Source organism: Babylonia areolata, chromosome 26, assembly GCF_041734735.1.
Source record: "Babylonia areolata isolate BAREFJ2019XMU chromosome 26, ASM4173473v1, whole genome shotgun sequence".
Lineage (NCBI taxonomy): Eukaryota > Metazoa > Mollusca > Gastropoda > Neogastropoda > Buccinidae > Babylonia > Babylonia areolata.
Genome location: NC_134901.1, coordinates 7229044 through 7254516, shown reverse-complemented (window position 1 = coordinate 7254516; position 25473 = coordinate 7229044). Strand labels below are relative to the sequence as shown.

The 25473-nt window shown below is 47.7% G+C and overlaps 1 protein-coding gene across 7 annotated transcripts in view; it reads right to left on the bottom strand.

Moving 5' to 3' along the window:
- LOC143300695 (uncharacterized) overlaps nt 1–25473 on the bottom strand; it is a 163792-nt gene that overhangs the window by 121191 nt on the left and 17128 nt on the right. For all 7 annotated transcript variants that reach the window (XM_076614547.1, XM_076614543.1, XM_076614544.1 and 4 more), the window contains 2 exons: nt 2449–2532; nt 1379–1510 (listed from right to left, as the gene is read on the bottom strand). In XM_076614547.1, the coding sequence (XP_076470662.1) occupies nt 1379–1510; nt 2449–2532 (216 nt within the window). The remainder of the gene's footprint in view (nt 1–1378; nt 1511–2448; nt 2533–25473) is intronic.

The window sequence follows — 25473 nt, the reverse complement described above, 5'->3', positions numbered from 1 at the left end:
ACCATACACACTGAACTGTAACACTGTCAGTCTGAAAACACCATTCCATGCTACACACCACCACACACACACTGAACTGTAACACTGTCAGTCTGAAAACACCATTCCATGCTACACACCACCATACACACTGAACTGTAACACTGTCAGTCTGAAAACACCATTCCATGCTACACACCACCATACACACTGAACTGTAACACTGTCATTCTGAAAACACCACTCCATGCTACACACCACCATACACACACAACTGTAACATTGTCAGTCTGAAAACACCATTCCATGCTACACACCACCATACACACAGAATCGTACATGTCCATATGAATACTCCATACTACACAACACACACACAGAGAATTGAACACTGTCAACCTGGAAACAAAACAAAAAAAAAAAAAAAAAAAAAAAAGAAAAAGAGAGGAAAAAACACTACACAACACCAACAAACACAGTGACAAACACTATCAATCTCAACACACCATTTCATGCTACACAACACCAACAAACACAGTGACAAACATTGTCAATCTCAACACACCATTTCATGCTACACAACACCAACAAACACAGTGACAAACATTGTCAATCTCAACACACCATTTCATGCTACACAACACCAACAAACACAGTGACAAACATTGTCAATCTCAACACACCATTTCATGCTACACAACACCAACAAACACAGTGACAAACACTGTCAATCTCAACACACCATTTCATGCTACACAACACCAACAAACACAGTGACAAACACTGTCAATCTCAACACACCATTTCATGCTACACAACACCAACAAACACAGTGACAAACATTGTCAATCTCAACACACCATTTCACGCTACACAACACCAACAAACACAGTGACAAACATTGTCAATCTCAACACACCATTTCCAAACTAACCAACATCAAACAACACACACACACATCCCTCAATTCTGACAGCACCAGATGAATGCCCATCAATTATGCATGCATCAAAAAGGAGTGTTTGAATGTCCACACACTTGACAAATGTGAAAAGCACACTGTTCCTGGCAGCGACCACTCCGAAAGGAAGACAGCTGTGACTCACACACACACATGATGTACACTCATACACATGATGCGCCCGCGCGCGCACACGAACACACACACACATATTCAGGGTATGCATGCTGGGTATGTTCCTGTGTTTCCATAACCCACCGAACACCGACATGAATTACAGGATCTTTAACAGTGTGTATTTGCGTGAAGTAGACACGCACGAAGGGGGGTTCAGGGACTAGCAGGTCTGCACATATGTTGACCTGGCAGATAACAAAAAAATCTCCACCCCGCTCGCTCCTGGGGCGAGGGGCGTGACGGAGACAGCAGAGACCGTACCTCCCAGCGTCCGGAGGACCGGGCGATGCTGATGACGGAGATGAGCTGGTCAATGTCGTGGTTCAGGTTACCGTTCTCGTCACGCAGCTGAGCGCTGATCTCCTCCTGCCGGGTCAGCCGCGACTGCAAGTCCTGCACACACGCAGACAGAAAGAATGTAAGAATGAAATAACAGTCATCATCATCATGGCCTGGCTTCGCTGACGAAGATCTAGGAAGGGCGTTGTCCGACGTCTGATGCAGGCACGCTCATGGCTGACAAGGCCAATGCGGGAAAAGCAGAGTCGGCCGCAGCGGTTGCAAGGGAAAGTCTGGTCTGGGTTCGCGGCTGCAGCGTCGTGGTTCTTCCTCCTTCTGCGTTTGTCCTCAAGGCTGGCCCTGCGGTTGTTTTCGAAGGAGGAGACAGCTTGGTGGATGGTGCGTCGCCAGGTCTCTCGATCAGCGGCTACTGCGGACCACTGGCGATGGTCAATGTGACAGGCACCGAGAGCTTTCTTCAAGGAGTCTTTGTATCTCTTCTTGGGTGCTAAGGAATGCAGGACAGTCTCGAAATAATAGTAATAATAATAATAATAACAATAACATGCGGGCTTATACAGCGCAGTACCCTCATTACAGATGGGGCTCACTGCGCTTTATTGCATTTGTATTTGTATTTCTTTTCTATCACAACAGATTTCTCTGTGTGAAATTCAGGCTGCTCTCCCCAGGGAGAGCACGTCGCTATACTACAGCGCCACCCATTTTTTTTGTATTTTTTTCCTGCGTGCATTTTATTTGTTTTTCCTACTGAAGTGGATTTTTCTTCAGAATTTTGCCAGGGACAACCCTTTTGTTGCCGTGGGTTCTTTTACGTGCACTAAGTGCATGCTGCACATGGGACCTCGGTTTATCGTCTCATCCGAATAACTAGCGTCCAGACCACCACTCAAGGTCTTGTGGAAGGGGAGAAAATATCGGCGGCTGAGCCGTGATTCGAACCAGCGTGCTCAGATTCTCTCGCTTCCTAGGCGGACGCGTTACCTCTAGGCCATCACTCCACATGTAAGGTGCATGTCAGAGCAGCTCACCTCCAGAAGCGTGTCAGCCCGGGTCTTCTCCATGGTCAGGTTGCGTAGCTCTCTCTCCAGGTCCCTGGCCTTGGACATGTAATCCTGTGACACAGCACACACAGCACACCTTAACACCATGTAAAATCCTGTGACAGAGCACACACAGCACACCTTAACACCATGTAAAATCCTGTGACACAGCACACAGCACCTTAACACCATGTAAATCCTGTGACACAGCACACCTTAACACCATGTAATCCTGTGACACAGCACACACAGCACACCTTAACACCATGTAATCCTGTGACACAGCATACCTTAACACCATGTAATCCTGTGACACAGCACACACAGCACACCTTAACACCATGTAAAATCCTGTGACAGAGCACACACAGCACACCTTAACACCATGTAAAATCCTGTGACACAGCACACCTTAACATCATATAATCCTGTGACACAGCACACACAGCACACCTTAACACCATGTAAAATCCTGTGACACAGCACACCTTAACATCATATAATCCTGTGACACAGCACACACAGCACACCTTAACACCATGTAATCCTGTGACACAGCACACACAGCACACCTTAACACCATGTAATCCTGTGACACAGCACACACAGCACACCTTAACACCATGTAATCCTGTGACACAGCACACACAGCACACCTTAACACCATGTAATCCTGTGACACAGCACACCTTAACACCATGTAATCCTGTGACACAGCACACCTTAACACCATGTAATCCTGTGACACAGCACACACAGCACACCTTAACACCATGTAATCCTGTGACACAGCACACACAGCACACCTTAACACCATGTAAAATCCTGTGACACAGCACACCTTAACACCATGTAATCCTGTGACACAGCACACACAGCACAACTTAACACCATGTAATCCTGTGACACAGCACACCTTAACACCATGTAATCCTGTGACACAGCACACACAGCACACCTTTCACCACGTAATCCTGTGACACAGCACACACAGCACACCTTAACACCATGTAATCCTGTGACACAGCACACCTTAACACCATGTAATCCTGTGACACAGCACACACAGCACACCTTAACACCATGTAATCCTGTGACACAGCACGCCTTAACACCATGTAATCCTGTGACACAGCACACACAGCACAATAAAAACCACCACAAATCAGTCTCTGCTGCGGTTTTCTCCTTATGATATGGATACCTATACAGCACCAATCCTCAGAGACCAAGCTATGAGCACTTTACAAACACAGAATCATTTACACGACAGGCTGCCTGCCTGGGCAGAGTCGACTGATGGCTGCCACTGGGCGCTCATCATTCGTTTCCTGTGTCATTCAATCAGGTTTCAGTCACTCACACAAATATACACACACACACTCACACAGACGTGTAACATTTTACATGTATGACTGTTTTGTTTATTTACCTCACCATGTAGGCAGCCATACTCTGTTGTTGTTTTTTTTTGGGGGGGTGCGGGGGGTGCATGCTGGGTGTATTCTCATTTCCATAACCCACCAAACGCTCTGCATTCAAGGGCCTTAACTCCAAGCTTCACAACTGTTCCTACCTACCACTGGACTTTCAAGTGCACAACCATTTTTATCCCTGTATGTAGCCATACCCTGTTTTCACACATGTGTAGACAGGGTATGCTCCTGTTCCCATAACCCACCAAACGGCTGACATGGCTCTTTAATGTGCATGTGTATTTGATCTTATGAAGGGGATTCAGGCACTGGCAGGTCTACACATCTGCTGACATGGGAGATCGGAAAAATTCCTAACCTTTAACCCACCAGGTGCCGTGACCGGGTGGGATTTGAACCAAGGACCCTCAGATTGGAAGTCCAACGCTTTAACCACTGGGCCACTGTGCATGTCGGCATGTGCTCTTCAATCAATCTAAGTCGGCACTGCTGGACAGCTCACAATACTCCTACTGTAGCATGTTGAGCCTCTTGCCTATCTCTTTTCCGTTCAGCCCAGTAAGATCTGTCCACATTCTCAACTTGTGTAACAGTAATAACTGTCCATATTCTCAACTTGTGTAACAGTAATAACTGTCCACATTCTCAACTTGTGTAACAGTAATAACTGTCCACATTCTCAACTTGTGTAACAGTATCAACTGTCCACATTCTCAACTTGTGTTACAGTGATAACTATCCACATTCGCAACCTGTGTTACAATATCAACCGTCCACATTCTCAACTTGTGTAACAGTATCAACTGTCCACATTCTCAACTTGTGTAACAGTAACAACTGTCCACATTCTCAACTTGTGTAACAGTAATAACTGTCCACATTCTCTACTTGTGTAACAGTATCAACTGTCCACATTCTCAACTTCTGTAACAGTATCAACTGTCCACATTCTCAACCTGTGTTACAGTATCAACCGTCCACATTCTCAACTTGTGTAACAGTAATAACTGTCCACATTCTCAACTTGTGTAACAGTAATAACTGTCCACATTCTCAACTTGTGTAACAGTAATAACTGTCCACATTCTCAACTTGTGTAACAGTAATAACTGTCCATATTCTCAACTTGTGTAACAGTAATAACTGTCCACATTCTCAACTTGTGTAACAGTAATAACTGTCCACATTTTCATTCTCAATTTGTGTAGCAGTAATAACTGTCCACACTCCCAAGGTGTTTAACAGTAACAACTGTCCACATTCTCAACTTGTGTAACGGTAATAACTGTCCATATTCTCAACTTGTGTAACAGTAATAACCGTCCACATTCTCAACTTGTGTAACAGTAATAACCGTCCACATTTTCATTCTCAATTTGGGTAGCAGTAATAACTGTCCACATTCTCAACTTGCGTAACAGTAATAACTGCCCACACTCTCAACTTGTGTAACAGTAATAACTGTCCACATTCCAAACTTGTAGTTGTGTACATCAGTAATAACTGTCTACATTCACAACTTGTATATATATATATCAGTAATAACTGTCTACATTATCAACTTGTCAGCATGTAAAAAAAAAAGAAAAAGGTATTAACAGTCCACATTATCAATTCATCAGCATATCAAAATAATAATCCTACTGGATGAACATGTGGCCAAGTGGTTCAGGGGTGAAGACCACAAACCGGTCACTTGTTATAGCGGTCACTCAACCGACCCGAGTTCCTGTTCAAACAGCAGCCACGCTAATCCTAGGACTGGAAAACTGAACAAGCAATCAAGTCGTAATCCAGTCAACAAAAGTGTCTTTTGTGTGTGTGTGTGTGTGTGTGTGTGTGTGTGTGTGTGTGTGACAGTGTGTGTGTGTCTGTGTGTGTGTGTGTGTGTGTGACAGTGTGTGTGTGTGTGTGTGTGTGTGCGTGTGTGTGACAGTTTTGTGCGTGCGCGCGTGTGTGTGTATGCGCACGCGTGCGTGTGTTATGTGACAGTGTTGTGTGACTGTGTGTGTGTGTGTGTGTGTGTGTGTGTGTGTGTGTGTGTGTGTGTGTGTGTATGTGTGTACATGAATGACAGTGTTTAAGTGCGTGTGTACATGCGTGACAACGTATGTATGTGTGTGTGTGTGTGTGTGTGTATGCGTGTGTGTGTGTGCGCGCGCGCGTGTGTGTGTATGCGTGACAATGCAGACTGTGAATACGTGCGTGTGCATTTCTCTACAAAAAGTCGCCCGGTCTCCTCAACCCTTCATGCCTGTGGTCACACAGCCACTGCCTTCTCCCCACACCCCGCCCCCCCACCACCGGCCCCCAACACCTTCCTCCCCTCCCAAACCCCCTCCCCCACACCTCCCGTCCTGACCCAGAGGTGGGGTGGCACCGCGCTACTCACAGCTCACTGGCCGACCGCTGTGTCCCCCTTCTCCCAGCACCAGGACCATGCATGCTCCACCCACGTTATACGTACGTTTATTATTATTGCATTGCCCACTACCTCGACAGCGGCATAATCGGATCAACTCAATGTGTGTGTGTGTGTGTGTGTGTGTGTTCAGGGGTCGTGCACACAACTCACTTCTGCCAGAAGGGGGGGGGATGAAGGTGGGGGGGTGGAGGAGAAGGGGGGAGGAGGAGGAAGGGCCCCTGAGAAGTTGGGAAGGAGTGGAGGGGTGGAGGGGGGGGGCCAGGGGGGGGGGGGGGCGGGCAAGACGCACTGGTCTAAAGACTGATGAATGCGAGAAGGGATGGTGAGGAGGTGGTGGTGAAGATAGGGTAGGGAGGGTGGGTGGGTGGGTGAGTGCGGAGGGGGAGGGGGGGGTAGAAAGGTTTGTTTTTTTTGTTTTTTTTTCCCCCATTGCGATGGCACGGCTCGTTCGATCCCACCTCTACCTCCAAACCCCGAACTGCCACAGCACAACGTTTATCACGTGCAGTGCACGACTTGCACACAGGATACGGTGCTTGGCTGAAGTTTGGACCAATGAACACACTCTCACTCTCTCTCTCTCTCTCACACACACCGCGTACGAACACACAACACACACAAGCGCACGTACCAGAGAGCGAGATGGACAGACGAGACAAGGCAAGACAAGACAAAGACTGAATTCTTTATTTTCGAGGATAATAGATAAGCACTGGCGCGCTTTTTTTTCTTTTTTTTTTCTTTTCTTTTTTTTACCAGTTCCCGCCCTGAAACCGGGTCTACGCTACATAACACTACATAATAAGCCCTATAAGAGAGAGATTCAAGATTCAAGATTCAAAAACTTTATTACTCAAGGATAAAGATTTTAGGCATCGCCCAGTCTTCCAATCTGTCCTTGTGACAACAACAACAATACAACATTAACGATAACGACACAAAAATAATAATTTAGTTAACACTGCTACATCTGCTGCTACTACAACGAAGAATGATCACCACCATCATCATTAACATTGTTAGAGAGAGAGAGAGAGAGAGAGAGAGAGAGAGAGAGAAGATACACACACAGAGACAGAGAAGACATTTTATTCTCTTTCATTAATGGAGATAATGGATAAGCAATATACTTTTTTTCAGAAGCAAATTTTCATCATTTTTATTCTATTTTATTTTGTAATTTATCTTTCTTTCTTTCTTTTCTTTACATTCAGTCCTCGCTCATAAGAGAGACAAAAGAATGAATAAATACTAGGAAGAACGGTGAAGGATTTTCTTGGAAGTCTATTGTTTTCACTCTGTTTTTGCTTATAAATACTGACTTGTCTGTTACAGGAACAATCGCAGTTCATATAACACTCTCTCTCTCTCACTCACTCATACACACGCGCGCGCGCGCACACACACACACACAGCCCCCACCACTCACACACACACACACAGCCCCCACCCTCCACACACACACACACACACACACACACAGAGCCCCCACCACTAACACACACACACACACACACACAGAGTCCCCACCCTCCACACACACACACACACACACACACACAGAGCCCCCACCCTCCACACACACAGAGCCCCCACCCTCCACACACACACACACACACACACACACAGAGAGAGAGAGAGAGAGCCCCCACCCTCCACACACACACACACACACAGAGCCCCCACCCTCCACACACACACACACACACACACACACACAGAGCCCCCACCCTCCACACACACACACACACACACACACAGAGCCCCCACCCTCCACACACACACACACACACACACACACACAGAGCCCCCACCCTCCACACACACACACACACACACACACACACACAGAGCCCCCACCCTCCACACACACACACACACACACACACACACACACAGAGCCCCCACCCTCCACACACACACACACACACACACACACACACAGAGCCCCCACCCTCCACACACACACACACACACACACACAGAGCCCCCACCCTCCACACACACACACACACACACACACACAGAGTCCCCACCCTCCACACACACACACACACACACACACACACACACACACAGAGCCCCCACCCTCCACACACACACACACACACACACAGGGCCCCCACCCTCCACACACACACACACACACACACACACAGAGCCTCCACCCTCCACACACACACACACACAGCCCCCACCCTCCACACACACACACACACACACACACAGCCCCCACCCTCCACACACACACACACACAGCCCCCACCCTCCACACACACACACACACACACAGCCCCCACCACTCACACACACACACACACACACACACACACACACAGAGCCCCCACCCTCCACACACACACACACACACACACACACAGGGCCCCCACCCTCCACACACACACACACACACACACACAGCCCCCACCACTCACACACACACACACACACACACAGAGCCCCCACCCTCCACACACACACACACACACAGGGCCCCCACCCTCCACACACACACACACACACACACACAGAGCCCCCACCCTCCACACACACACACACACACACACAGGGCCCCCACCCTCCACACACACACACAGAGCCCCCACCCTCCACACACACACACACACACACAGAGCCCCCACCCTCCACACACAAACACACACACACAGAGCCCCCACCCTCCACACACACACACACACACACACAGAGCCCCCACCCTCCACTCCGGCACACAGACACACACTACTTCAGTACACAGGAGGACGTGAACACGGAAACAATGGGACGTAACGAAGAGTGAGAAAAACACCCCCTCCCTTCACCCCCCCCCCCATACCCCACCCCCCACCCCATGCCCCTCATATCACAGCAACAGACACAACACTTGTGGACACGTCACGACCTGAACGCGGTGATCACGTGAAAGGACGCAAACACGACATCCTGATTGCTATCAGTGTCTACGTACATATCCACACAAAAAGTTCCAACACGCACTCTTGATCAGTTCGCTGCGTGCTGGTAAAGTGATCCATTGCGCCAAACTTGGCCAGCCAGACGTATTTATTTATCTATTTTGGAGGGTAGGTAATTTGGTGTCACTACTCCATTAATTTTGTTGAGAGCTGACACCCACTCCTGGCAGTATAGTTGCTGAGTGCTGACACCTGGCAGTCCAGTTGCTGAGTGCTGACACCTGGCAGTCCAGTTGCTGAGTGCTGACACCCATTCCTGACAGTCCAGTTGCTGAGTGCTGACACCCATTCCTGGCAGTCCAGTTGCTGAGTGCTGACACCCATTCCTGGCAGTCCAGTTGCTGAGTGCTGACACCTATTCCTGGCAGTCCAGTTGCTGAGTGCTGACACCTGACAGTCCAGTTGCTGAGTGCTGACACCTGACAGTCCAGTTGCTGAGTGCTGACACCTGACAGTCCAGTTGCTGAGTGCTGACACCCATTCCTGGCAGTCCAGTTGCGGAGTGCTGACACCTGACAGTCCAGTTGCTGAGTGCTGACACCTGACAGTCCAGTTGCTGAGTGCTGACACCCATTCCTGGCAGTCCAGCTGCTGAGTGCTGACACCTGACAGTCCAGTTGCTGAGTGCTGACACCTATTCCTGGCAGTCCAGTTGCTGAGTGCTGACACCTATTCCTGGCAGTCCAGTTGCTGAGTGCTGACACCCATTCTTGGCAGTCCAGTTGCTGAGTGCTGACACCCATTCCTGACAGTCATTTGTACAGTGGGAAGAAAGGGGGGTGGGGGGGGGGACTTAAACTTACATTTCATTGACTTGTGACTGAAGCAGAGCTTCGAATAGAATAGATTTTTTTTTAATTTAAAAAGAGAGAAAAAAAAAGAATATATATATATGTATATGTCTTTATTGCCAAGTGTATGGGTATTTGAGGGTGGAGAGTGGAGGTGGGGGGTGGTACATGAAAAGTATAAATAATATGAAGATCCCATACAGGCACAAAAACAACCAGAATTCACACACACACACACACACACACACACACACACACACACACATATATATATATATATATATATATACTATATGTGTGTGTGTGTGTGTCAAAAGAATGAAAGAATCATCTCTGTAAAGTGAAATGGTTGCTGGGTGTAGCTTTCTCTTTTAAACACTTTGGGCTGGTTCCCCAGAGACACGGCATCTGGCAAAAGAACCGAACCTGACCTGAACCTCACTCCGGCACTGGGGGCTCGTACAAAAAGCCTTTATGTTTACAGCTGATGCACATAATAATCATTATGATGGAAGCGTTGTTGTCAGGTGGGCGGAAGGCATCCCCGGCACTTCAGATGTCCAAGGTTGGTGCGGTGATCGTCAGTCAGTTCCCTGAATACAGTGCCCATCTCCACGCTCCATGTTTTGTTTTGTTGTTATTGTTGTTGCTCATACATCGTCCAGCCAACCGCACAGGGCCATATCAGGACTGTCAAACCATACAAAAAATGCTCAACCGCGTCAACACAAAACTGTCACATTTACAAAACAAAACAAACAGGCAAACCCACTAAGACAAACCCACAAAACAGTTCATGACACAGTATCCCAACCATTTAGCTCCTTTGGGCAAATAAGACTAGGCCATGCTGAGGACGCCAGCCATTCCACTTAATCTATCATCCCCCAGATTAAAAAAAAATCGTAAAAAAGAAAAAAAAACCAACAACTTCAAACCAAACAAAAATACATAAAAGGCCATAATTACAGGCATATAACACTGCAGAATGGGCAGCGAGTGCCCATCCGAGAGTTTACAGCTCACTACCAAATCGCCAGAGCAAAACAGCACAGAGAGTAACATCATTGATTGCGGAAAAAAGAAAAAACGCTTGCTTGAAAAAAAAGAATGGGGAATGGACTGGGAAGGCAGAAAAAGGAGTCAACAGTGAAGGAAGGGGGGGGGAGGAGGCAGAAACAAAGAGAGTGATAGAAAAGAGGAAATTCCTAGCACAGAATTTCCAGAAGGCGGGGATGCTGTTTATACTGAAAGACACCCGGCATCCCCACGGGGATGTGACACGCTCCATGTGACACATTTCAGAAACAAACAGGTCCACGACAACTTGCGTGATGTGAATGCAAAACATGTGTATTCACAGCCACCTCTATGTACCCATCCCAGGTCTCCGCACTCAGCTCTTTCAAGTCTGGTCTTAAAACCCACATCTTCCCAAAAGAGCCTCCCTTCCCTGCCTCTTCCTTGTCTTCAGTTTTTGAGTTAAGCATACGTGTGAATGACTGGTGCGAAAGCGCTTTGATTTGTCTCTGCACAAGATTCAGCACTATATAAATATAATAATTATTAAATATTATTATCATTATGTACAAGACATGTTTATAACTATCATATCATGTCTCGATCAGAATTGCTCTTTTGTGTGGTGACGAAAAACGCCTGATATCAAATTACCGTGACGGCTGGTTTCTGAAAATCAAACACCGATCTAACAGAGAGAAAAGAAGGGGGTTGGGGGTGAGGGGGGTCTAAAAGCAAAAGTCATGGTGACATGAAGGCACATACCCCTGACAATTTGAAAAAGCCACTTCGGAAAGACAAACAAATCTTGGAAGAAATTAAACTAAGACGAAAACAAGAAACAAAAAATACAACAACAACAACAACAACAACAACACACACACACACACACACACACACACGCACACACACCAAAAAAAAAAAAAAACCACAAAAAAAACACCCTGAATAAATCTTGACACTGAAAAACTAGGACAGAAACTGCACCTTGAAGAACGATGACGGATGTTTGCACAGTTTGATCCTAAAGAAAGCTCGCTGTGTTATATTCATTCTGGTTGTGCGGTGGCAAATAAAGAGACTGCAAGCGGTTGAGAGAGAGAGAGAGAGACAGACAGAGACACAGAGAGAGAGACAGAGAGAGGCCTCACATTCAGGCAGACGTGCCGACAGCGGAATGAAGTGACGCCACCTGCCAGCCACAATGGCTGTCAATGGTGCCGGCAGTTTCATGAACCCACTGCTCTTCAGTCCCCATGCCGCAGAAGCAATGGCAGCACAAAACCCCTCCTCAAACAATCACTCCAAAGGGCCCCATTCCCCCCCCCCCCCCCCTCCACACACCACACCTGCCCCCCCCCCCCCCCCCCCCCCCCCTCCCCTCAAACCCCTTTCTCATTTTACGACCACCTGTTTTGAAAGGCTTATTATTCCGCACTGAAAAAAAGCTTTGCGTGCACGGATACGGGGCAGTGAGACGTGTGTGCAAACACACAGAGCTGAAAGGCTTCTGAAGACATCGATATGACAGGGACGTTCACACAGAGCTGAAAGGCTACTGAAGACATCGGTATTAAGTTGAACGTTCACACAGTGGATTTCCTGTGATCTTTCTTCTTCGGGTGTTGACTGACCAGCTGTGTGAGAGAGACAGTGCCTTTCTGTGTGAAGTTTCAATGGGATATATTCATCACGCACACACACACACACCGCCCCTCTTTCTCTCTCTTTCTCTCGTGTGAGAGAGAGAGGGGAGGGGGGGGAGAGGTAATCCGTTGTTGACAATGATTGTAAAGGGGACACAGAGAGAGGGGGTGGGTTGGTGTAACGGAGGAGTGGCGTTTAGGGGCAGTGGGTAGGGAGGGAGGGAGAGAAAGAAAGGGTTCCTCACAGCAAACAGCCATTTTAGTTCGTCCTCAGACATGTATGTGCACGCACATGCTTTGTAATTGTTATACATATTGATATCAATATTTTCATCATTAAATGTATGTGGGTTCCTTGGGGACGTGTGCTCTGACACCCACCAGAACCACCCTGCAGAACACTGTTACTGATGTACAGCACGTGATCAACGTGACAGTGGGAGGGGAAACACGCAGGTCATTGGTTGTTGAAATACTTCTAGAACAGCAGGGGTTGGGTGACTTGATCGAGCCATCTTGTCAACGCAAAGATTGCACGGTGTTTAGGATATTCGGAGGTTGTTTTGTTGTTGTTGTTGTTGTTGTTGTTGTTTTGTTGTTTTTTTGTTGTGTTTTTTTTTTAAATTAGCGTAGACTGATGGAAATTCTCATCATTTAGCAACTTCACGCTGCCAAGATCGCTGCGTGAAAACATGATCCTGGGCTGGGTTGTTCGATCGATCTTAGCAACGCTAAGTTTGCTGTTTTGCGTTAAGAACGATTCTTACTCAGTACGCCAGTTCCAAAGAATTTGGGAAAATCCTTAACGCTATGCGAGCTTGTCGTGCTGCAAAGATCGCTCACGCACCTCATCTGTCTTCACTATGGTCACCGCACAATCATCAACAGCCCTCCACCTTCCTCAACTGGTCACTATGTTCACCTGACAATCATCAACAGCCATCCACTTTCCCAAACTGTGGTCACTATGGTCACCAGACAATCATCAACAGCCATCCACTTCCCCATACTGTGGTCACTATGGTCACCGTATAATCATCAACAGCCATCCGCCTTCCCCATACTGTGGTCACTATGGTCATTGGACAATCATGAACAGTCAACCGCCTTCCCCATACTGTGGTCACTGTGATCACTGGAGAATCATGAACAGTCCTCCGCCTTCCCCATACTGTGGTCACTGTGATCACTGGACAATCATCAACAGTCCTCCGCCTTCCCCAACTGGTCACTATGGTCACCGTACAATCATCAACAGCCCTCCGCCTTCCCCAAACTGTGGTCACTGTGGTCACCAGATAATCATCAACAGTCCACCTCCTTCCCCATACTGTGGTCACTATGGTCACCAGACAATCATCAACAGCCCACCGCTTTCCCTTCCCCATACTGTGGTCACTATGGTCACTGGAGAAACACCAAGAGCCCTCCGCCTTCCCCATACTGTGGTCACTATGGTCACCAGACAATCATCAACAGCCCTCCGCCTTCCCCATACTGTGGTCACTATGGTCACCAGACAATCATCAACAGCCCACCGCTTTCCCTTCCCCATACTGTGGTCACTATGGTCACTGGAGAATCATCAACAGCCCTCCGCCTTCCCCATACTGTGGTCACTATGGTCACTGGAGAATCATCAACAGCCCTCCGCCTTCCCCATACTGTGGTCACTATGGTCACCAGACAATAATCAACAGCCCTCCGCCTTCCCCATACTGTGGTCACCGGACAATCATCAACAGCCCTCTGCCTTCCCCATACTGTGGTCACTATGGTCACCAGACAATAATCAACAGCCCTCCGCCTTCCCCATACTGTGGTCACCGGACAATCATCAACAGCCCTCCGCCTTCCCCATACTGTGGTCACTATGGTCACTGGAGAATCATGAACAGCCCTCCGCCTTCCCCAAGCTGTGGTCACTGTGGTCAGCCCACAATCATCAACAGCCCTCCGCCTTCCCCATACTGTGGTCACTGTGATCACTGGAGAATCATGAACAGTCCTCCGCCTTCCCCATACTGTGGTCACTGTGATCACTGGACAATCATGAACAGTCCTCCGCCTTCCCCATACTGTGGTCACTATGGTCACCGTACAATCATCAACAGCCATCCGCCTTCCCCATACTGTGGTCACTATGGTCAGCCCACAATCATTGACAGCTCTCCGCTTCCCCAAGATGTAATCACTAAGGTCACTGGACAATCATCAACAGTTCACTGGACAGTCATCAACAGCCCTCTGCCTTCCCCAAGCTGTGGTCACTATGGTCACCGGACAATCATCAACAGCTCACCCCACAATCATCAACAATCATCAACAGCTCACCCCACAATCATCAACAGCCCTCCGCCTTCCCCAAGCGGTGGTCACTGTGGTCACCGGACAACCACCAACAGCCCTCTGCCTTCCCCAAGCTGTGGTCACTATGGTCACCGGACAATCATCAACAGCTCACCCCACAATCATCAACAGTCCACTGCCTTCCCCAAGCTCGCGACCCAACGTGCCGTTGTCAGTTCTTGTCACAGGCATCCGGCATCAGAACTGGTCTTTTCTCACTGCCCATCTTTAACACGGCGTCCTTCTAGAAGGCTGTGTGTCAGGATCGCGAAGGGCGCAACAGCCGAGTGGTTAAAGCGATCTGAGGGTCCTGGGTTCGATTCCCAATCACGGCGCCTTGTGGGTTAAGGGTGGAGAACACCCCCACCCCCAAACCCCCTCCCCCTCGATCTCCCATGTCAACAGACATGCGTCCAGTCCTGCCAGTGCCTGAAACCCTCCTGTGTGAAAAAGCATGCAGAAGATCAAATCCCTCACTCGCCAGATTAAAGTTCCCAAACTTGCCAGTAGTTTCTCCCCTTCCTCGAGTGATGGTCTGGACGCTAGTCATTCGGATGAGATGATAAACCAAGGCCCCGTGAGAAAGATGAAAACAAACTACACTTGCAGGCAAAAATTAAAGGAAGAAATAAACGGGAAAATGGTGGTACTGCACTCTAGCGAAGCGCTCTCCCTGGGGAGACCGATTTTCGCACAGAGAAATGTGTTGTGACAAAAATAATAGAATACAATATAAACAAATTCGCACACACAGCATGTGCATAAAGCGTGCACACACACACACACACACACACACACACACAGAGTGTGTGGTGGAAGTATTGATTCAGAACTCTGTCTCGGTTCTGTGCCCACGTGAACGCTCTTGTCTTTCTGATGGTGGTCAGCGAAGTGTGTGATGGCCATTGTGATGGTGCCTTCAGAGAGGGAAATGTAATGCCGAGTGTGTTGAGGGCCCGTTCTTTAAAGGACCCAAATACCTCTCAAGGTGTGTGTGTTGAGGGCCTGTTCTTTAGAGAACCCAAATACCTCTCAAGGTGTGTATGTTGAGGGCCCGTTCTTTAAAGGACCCAAATACCTCTCAAGGTGTGTGTTGAGGGCCTGTTCTTTAAAGAACTCCAATCCCTCTCAAGGTGGGTGTGTTGAGGGCCCGTTCTTTAAAGAACTCCAATCCCTCTCAAGGTGGGTGTGTTGAGGGCCCGTTCTTTAAAGAACTCCAATCCCTCTCAAGGTGGGTGTGTTGAGGGCCCGTTCTTTAAAGAACTCCAATCCCTCTCCAGGTGTGTGTGTTGAGGGCCCGTTCTTTAAAGAACTCCAATCCCTCTCAAGGTGTGTGTTGAGGGCCCGTTCTTTAAAGAACTCCAATCCCTCTCAAGGTGTGTGTTGAGGGCCCGTTCTTGTGTGTTGAGGGCCCGTTCTTTAAAGAACTCCAATCCCTCTCAAGGTGGGTGTGATGAGGGCCCGTTCTTTACAGAACTCCAATCCCACTCAAGGTGTGTTTAAGGCCAGTTCTGCACAATACTGCAGTCCCTCTTCAGGTACAACAAGAGTCGTGTGTGTGTTGGGGGGGGGGGGGGGCAGGGGAAGGGGGGCGGTTCCAGGACGGGAGGAGGTGGGGGGCCGGGGGGGGGGGACACAACACCATGCCGAAACGGGGCCTCGAACCCTGATCACTGGTGAAAACACTGGAATCTAACGCCCTCCTGCACTTGAACGAGTAAGACACGTACTGCTGGTTGGCCCGGACAGTCAGCACGCACGTGTGTATTCCCCACCATGGTTCACCACCCGGGGCGCCCTCTCATGGGACGCAACTCCGCTCACAAAGTTCACCTGACAGGGAGAGGCGAGTGTCGTTTGATCGATCACTCGTGCCGTGCTGCCTCTGCAGGCTGTGTGCACACTGCCACACACTGATGGATGGATCACGCACACATGGGTATGGGCGTTTGGCGTTCCCAGTCCTTTGGCACGTGCACTGACTCTTCTCCCCCCCCTCACCCCCCCGCTCCCCCGCCCCCCTCATCCCCCCGACCACCCCACGCCTCAGTGTGAGGCAAGAGACAGGTTGTACTGCCCGCACTGGACAAGTGCTGGACAAAAGTAGTCTTTGACTGCTCCCGAGATAATAACACACCCTCCGCACGATCCCAACGCAACTCCGCTCAAAGTTCACCTGACAGGGAGAGGCGAGTGTCTTTTGATCAATCACTCGTGCCGTGCTGCCTCTGCAGGCTGTGTGCACACTGCCACACACTGATGGATGGATCACGCACACATGGGTATGGGCGTTTGGCGTTCCCAGTCCTTTGGCACGTGCACTGACTCTTCTCCCCCCCCCCCCCCCCCGCCCCCCCCCCCCCCCCGCCCCCCTCATCCCCCCGACCCCCCCACGCCTCAGTGTGAGGCAAGAGACAGGTTGTACTGCCCGCACTTCAAGTGCTGGACAAAAGTAGTCTTGACTGCTCCCGAGATAATAACACACCCTCCGCACGATCCCAACGCAACTTTAGACACATGCGCTTTTTGTGGTCTTCGTAATTTGAGGGGGGGGGGGGGGGGGGGGGAAGAAAGAAAGAAAAATTAAGTGCCTGACTTCAGTCGGTCCATCAAATTTCTCTGTCTGAAATTCTTTCTACTGCTCTCCTCAGAGAGAAAATGGGTGAGAGAAAAAAATTCAAAAAGAGTGAGAGAAAGACAGAGAGAGACAGAGACAGACAGACAGGGAGACAGAGAAAGACAGAGATAGAGACAGAGACAGACAGGCAGGGAGGGAGACAATGATAGCGATAGAGGGAGACAAAGACAGAGAGAGACAGAGGGAGACAGACAGAAATAGAGACAGAGGGAGACAGAGAGACAGAGGGAGACAAAGATAGAGACAGAGGGAGACAAAGATAGAGACACAGAGAGAGACAGAGGGAGACAAAGATAGAGACAGAGGGAGACAAAGATAGAGACACAGAGAGAGACAGAGGGAGACAAAGATAGAGACGGGGGATGCAAAGATAGAGACAGACAGGGAGACAGAGACAGAGGGAGACACAAAGATAGAGACAGACAGGGAGACAGAGACAGAGGGAGACAAAGATAGAGACAGAGGGAGACACAACGATAGAGACAGACAGGGAGACAGAGAGAGAGGGAGACAAAGATAGAGACAGAGGGAGACACAAAGATAGAGACAGACAGGGAGACAGAGAGAGACAGAGGGAGACAAAGATAGAGACAGAGGGAGACACAACGATAGAGACAGACAGGGAGACAGAGAGAGAGGGAGACAAAGATAGAGACAGAGGGAGACACAAAGATAGAGACAGACAGGGAGACAGAGAGGGAGACAAAGATAGAGACAGAGGGAGACACAAAGATAGAGACAGACAGGGAGACAGAGAGAGACAGAGGGAGACAACGACAGAGACAGGGGGATACAAAGACAGAGACAGACAGGGAGACAGAGAGAGACAGAGGGAGACAAAGACAGAGACAGACAGGGAGACAGAGAGAGACACAGAGCTCATCGCCATACACCGGCACCACCCCTTCTTCTTTTCTCTGCCGCCCCCCAGGCCCCCACCACCCCTACCCTGTATGTAATTGTAACTTATATGTTGTGGAACTGCATACAGATTTGTATGGAAACTCTTGCAGCCCAAAACGTGACTTCCATTACGTGACCATAATTATACAGAAACAAGCTGCAAACAGGCACTGCGCTTGGTTTGTTGTCCCACCCGAAAGACTAGCAGTACCCACCACCCACACCAAACCCCCAAAGGTCTACAGCAAGTGAAGGAACTGGAAATAAAATTTTTAAAAAAAAAGTGAAATCGGCCCTCGTTGGAACCTTCTTCATTCGTGGGCTGCAACTCCAGTGTTCACTCGAATGTACGCGAGTGGGATTTTACGTGTATGACCGTTTTTACCCCGCCATGTAGGCAGCCGTAACTCCGTTTTCGGGGGTGTGCATGCTGGGTACGTTCTTGTTTCCATAACCAACCAAACACTGACATGGATTGCAGGATTTTTAACGTGCGTATTTTGATCTGCTTGCGTGTACACACGAAGGCGGTTCAGGCACAAGCAGGTCTGCACATATGTTGACCTGGGAGATCGGAAAAATCTCCACCCTTTACCCTCCAGACGCCGCTACCGAGATTCGAACCCGGGATCCTCAGCAGATCTAAAGTCCAACACTTTAACCACTCGGCTATTGCGCTCGTCGTTGGAATCGAACCCAGGACACCACGCTTCCAGGTCGGGTGCTCTACTACCACAGACCATGCACCCGGCTCTCCACCATCGACAGCAGAGCGGCAGATCCATGAAGAGACTGCACTGATGACACAACACGAACACCTTTGACAGTCAGTACATATATATATACATGTACCACGAGGGCCTCTACAAAAGGTTCCGCTTCATCGGTATCGCCAGGACTGCACACCTGACTGATCACGTAAACTGTGTGCCACACACACACACACACACACACACACTGGCACAGAGAGATACCAAGGAACTCATTTTATGCCGTTGTGTTATAGATTGTACCACTCCAGAACTATATAATGTAAGGCCTATGAACTAAATCTTTTTATCTCTTTGCCTCGTCCTTCCACGATCGACCCCCCCCCCCCCCCATCCCCCCCCCCTCCTATCTCTCTCTCTCTCTCTGTGTGTGAAGGAGTGAGGGAGATAGACATGATGGCAGACAACCATATTTATACAATAACGTTAAATCTCAGGACCAGCCCACATCCAGGACGAAAAGGCTATCGAGCCATGAGCCGTGGAACATGAACCTGTTCCCTGATGTCTCTGCTCTCCATCTGCACGCCCTGTGGCTGCCAACAGTAGCCAGTCAGCTGAATGATAAACAAATGTACCGGAGTTATATAACAGCCATTTCGATGCTCTACTTTCTGTGCAAACTCCACCACAAGAGAAGAAGAACAACAAAAAATAATACTAATAATATTCCTGGCAGGGTTCTGGTCTGAAGTTTATACATCTGGAACTCTTCACACGGGGGAAAAAAAGAAGTACGAAAGGCCCAGTCCATGCGACCACCTTCCCCCCCCCCCCCCCCCTCCCATCGAGAACACGAACAACAACGTATTGTAAATTCTTCACACTATTTCACATTCCTGAAGATATTATCTGGGAAGACCAAGCGTTATATTGTTGTAAAGAACTGTGACTGAAGAACATCCTACGTGATTGTGGACCTTCACTCCCAGACATCAACACATCGTCAATATTGTTCGGTTTTCACGAGACAATATAAAAAAATAAAAAGTCCACTGTGATGAATTTTCGTTGTTTCTAAACCTGTACCTTTTATCTAGAAAGTTAAGCTCCATTCAGACAGAAAGTCACATTCTTGGCATTTCAACATTTTAATCAGTTTAATCTTTTCGCCTCATTTGGAACGGTAGCAAAACGCACACCAGTCCTTTTTGTGTGTAAAATTTGAAACAACCGTTCTCTTCCAACCAAGACAGCAATCTGCATGGATTAACATGGATTCCACCTGCAAACATTTCTTTGGTTGAACTGTGACGCAGTTCTCAGTCCAAGTGTGGAACATTTTGAACGTGCAAATTCTACGATCAAACTCATGACCAACATTGTTCACGTTATGTAATCTTTACACAAACGCATTTTTCGTGTGATTCCTGATGCTCGACCGAATTGGACTGTTCATTTATGATTATTACATCGAACGTTCTTCTTGTTGTTTTTTTGTTGTTTTTAATCACACTGATTATAATGTAATGTTTCCCGCTGTCAAACTCAGCATAAAATCGCTGTGCAACAGCTTTATGGATGTTATGTGAGTCAGTCTTTCATTGTTTGACGAAGTTAAAAAAAAAAAGAAATTAAAAAAAAAAGAAGACTGAGGCTCCCAAACACAGTCTAAACCTGCAAATACACTCAAGGATATTTCAACATCACCAGGAAAGCGTGCAGATAATGTTAGTTCCTTTCACTTTTCGTGTGTGTGTGTGTGTGTGTGTGTGTGTGTGTGTGTGTGTGTGTGTGTGTGTTATAGCCCTATATCATAATAATCATGTACCCTGTAGATTATTACATATTCATGAGCTTTCTGGATATGAAACGTAACGTCAATATTGTTCGTTTTTTCATGAGGCTAAAGAAGACGACCAACATCTCAAGACTAAATTTTCAAGACCCAACAACAATCATTACCAAGAAAGTGTAGGTGAGTGTGCGTTAATTAAGCACTAAAGTGTGAGTGTGTGTCAGCATGTACACAGAAAAAACAACAACAGAAAGACAAAAGCAGAAAGCTGAGCATTCATGGAATGAATACAAAAATATGGCATTGTCCCTGGACGTTAGAGAATGTCAATGAGGGTTTTGCCTGAGGGTGTAACGGAGAGGTCACACAGCATGGGAGCCAACAGGTTGAGACATGTTCAGAATAATGTCACTGTGCGTCACTGTCATTGAGTCAGTGAAACGTGCCGGCCACAGCGCCAAATCCTTTCCCAATCACCTCTCATTGTCGCCGCCATCCAGCGCCACACACACACACACACACACGCACACTGACGCAGATTGGATTGGCGTCCACGGAGGTATTTAATGGCAGTCTGTCGTCTTTGTAAGGCTTGGGGACACAGCTTTTTAGCTGCATGGTTTGCTTTGGTGTGGTGTCTATATTTCACTTTCCTGTACACACACACACACACACACACACACACACACACACACACACTGATACACAACACACACATCACATACACACAGAAACCACACACACAGACAATGTGCAGCGTGTTGTTTCACTGAGTTCACAAAGTAGACATTGCGTGAGGTGTGTGCATTGCTTATAGTGATGTGTCAACATACCACTGTTCCATGTTATCTGCCATCTTGAGAGGTCACAGCGTGTGTGTGTGTGTGTGTGCGTGTATGTGTGTGTGTGTGCGCGCGCGCGCTCGCTCGCTCATGTGTTTGCCTATCTGATAATCGCCTTATTGTATTGTCTATCACGTGGGGAAAAAAAATGGTATGGAAAAAACGCGCCGGGGGAAATACAGATATTTGGCTTGCCTGAAGGGGAAGGACGAAAATATTGTCTGGTGTGTCATGCAACACAAAGAGAAACGAATGGTCGTCTGTTCCACCTGGGAAGCGCTTGACGGAATGGTCAAGTCAGGGATATGTCCCAGCTAGGTTTACGTGCAGGAATACAACTACTGAGAACTTGTGTGCCAACATTTCTTTTCCTATTGAGTTGCCTGGGGTGGGGTTTTTTGTGTGTGTTTTTTTCCTGATGCTACAGGTCTGATATTTACTTCTTTTTTTTTTATTCATTTTTTTTTTTTTAATAATCGCAGCCTGATATGGCCCTGTATGATCGACTGCCCTGAATGCAACAGAAGACAAAGACAAGCTTCACACGATCAAGACAACTGTCACAAAGCACAAATCTTTGCCAGGGGGAAGGGAAGCAACTGAGCGTGAAGTGTGTGTGTGTGTGTGTGTGTGTAAAGCTCGCTGTACTGATGAGACTATTACTGCCTAACGCTGCGTGGTGTGTGTGTGTGTGTGTGTGTGTGTGTTCAGTTTTGTCAAGGGAGCGGAAAGCACTACAGCCCCTTTCCAACACAGCTTTGAAAATCAGTCTGCCAGATATTTATTCAGGTCTCAACCCTCCACAAACACCCCCCCCCCCCCCCCCCCCCCGCCCGACCCCCTCCCAGGCAACAATAACACATAACACGGTGATTAGTGTGACTGGAATGAATAGCGCCGGATCGTAATCCCCTTTTCCGTGCACCCCACGGACAAAGCGACAACGTTGATGACTATACTGATGTGCCCAGGTTTTGTTGTACAGGTGGGGGGTGACTACAGGTATTCATCCCCCTCAAATTCCCTAACTGGGGGGTCAAGTGGCCGTGTACCCAACAACAAATGACAGGGTGGGAGACTGAAACAAGGCGCAGGGGAGGAGAGAGGGCGAGTTCCAACATGAACACAGTGTCACACACTGCAATGCTATCTCTTGGGCAGGCCTGTAGCCAGAACACGTCACATGCATGCTAGTAACGTGAGCACGAAACCGCGCGTGCGCACACAGACACATGCATGCTGTGCACGCACACTGGGGGTGTGAAGGTGTGTGTGTGGGGGTGGGGGGGGGGCGGAGGGAGGAGTAAGTACAGGAGAGAGTTATAGGGGTGGGGGGCGGGAGGCGGAAGGAGTGAGGAAGAGGACGGACGCGGTGAAAGATCGCGACATGAGAAAAGGGGAAGAATGCCCACACATACACACGTGTGTGAGTGAGTGTGTGTGTGTGTGTGCGTAGGTGTGTGCGTGTGTGAGCACACTATCAACCAGCTCCCAATACAACATTGGCGCTGTGTCCACTCATTATATTCTCTCCAGGAATTTGGTAATTACACATGTATGTTTTGATTTTTCTCTCTCGTGTAAATAGTAATAATTATATCTGTAGACCGTGAACCCCTATTGAAAGGGGCTGTGGCCTATTCAATAACCTATAATAATAGTGTCAGCTGTGTCCACTAACCAAAATGACACTCAGCACGAAACTGCATGGCAGATCTATTTCATCATTTTATTTCGTTTTCACGTCAATGTTTTACCTAAACCTTGACAGGGTTTCAAGGCCTAATTAGCGCGTTGAGTTTATGCGGTCAGTCATTCACTTTTTTTTTTTTTAAACAGCAGACGTACATGCAGCGCATATGGATCTGTCGGCACGCTCTGGCACCTCCTGGAAACTGAATCATCGCCCTCGGACACGGAGTACGGAATCTGCATCATGTCTGACTTAGGCAGCGGGGATCTACTGGGGTGGGGGTGTCAGTGGGGTGGTGGGGTCTGGGAGATAGTGGGGGAGGGGGGGGGGAGGTCCGCACAACAGCAGGTCGGACACACACACACACATACACCTCAGATGAGATTAAATGTATGTGCACTCGGATATATATATATCACGCCAGTGGCCTTATCACCCCACATATCACACACACACACACACACACACACAAAATTCCACACGCCCGTTTCTCACTGTGTGACGCTAAACACAGCAGTTCACACAACTTTTAGTCGACGTGTATCCTACAGTCCTAACTGGGCGTCAGTTCTTATCTGGGAGTCAAGTTGCCGAGGTCGTGGTTTCGAAGGAAAGCTCGAGATTACCATGCAATTGACAAGTATATATATACTGTGGGCCTTACTTTCATGGCTGATTTAGCCTTCGTTTCTCCTTGCCAAGTATTTTGCCAGTCACACACCTATGGTCCTCGCGTATATACGTGTAAGTTACAAGAAAATACCAGTTATTATTCATTCAGACTGGATGTCCTTATCGTGTTTTGTTTTTTTCCTTCTTCTTCTTCTTTTCTTTCTGAACGTGGCATATCTTTGTCAGTTCCATTTGACTGAATATAGGTGTCAAATATTCAAAGATTTCAACAAACGTTTAATCATGGGAATGTAAACATCGCCAGATCTATTCACAATTAATGTGTTTGTTAAGAAGTCCCATATAAGTTAGGTTCAGTTCAAGTTTGTCACTGTGCTGGCAATGTGGAGATTGCGTTTAATTGAAATATCAATTCGTTCAATGGAAGTTCCTAAAGCCAGACCATAATGTGGAAATTCTTTTTTTTTTTTTTTAATTTTTAAGTTAATCTAAGATGTCAGTTTAAATAGTAGGTCCCAAAGTCAAGTCAGACAGTAATGTGAAGATTGTTTATTGTAGGTTCCCAAAATCAGTCATAATATGGACATTGTTTATTCTAGGTTCCCCAAGTCTGACAGTGATGTGGAGATTGTTTAATGCAGGTTCCCAAAATCAGTCATTAATGTGGAGATTGTTTAATGCAGGTTCCCAAAATCAGTCATTAATGTGGAGATTGTTTATTGTAGGTTCCCAAAATCAGTCATCAATGTGGAGATTGTTTAATGTAGGTTCCCAAAATCAGTCATTAATGTGGAGATTGTTTAATGTAGGTTCCCAAAATCAGTCATTAATGTGGAGATTGTTTATTGTAGGTTCCCAAAATCAGTCATTAATGTGGAGATTGTTTAATGTGGGTTCCCAAAATCACGGTCATTAATGTGGAGATTGTTTATTGTAGGTTCCCCAAGTCAGTCAGCAATGTGGGGATTGTATGTTTATAGGAGGCTCTCTGAACCAGTCAGTAATATGGAGAATCTGTCTTACCTCAAGTGAGATGTCTACACGCGCGCGCGCGCGCACACACACACACACACACACACACACACACACACACACACACATATATATATATATATATATATATATATATATATATATTCATAGTAAGCCTTCCC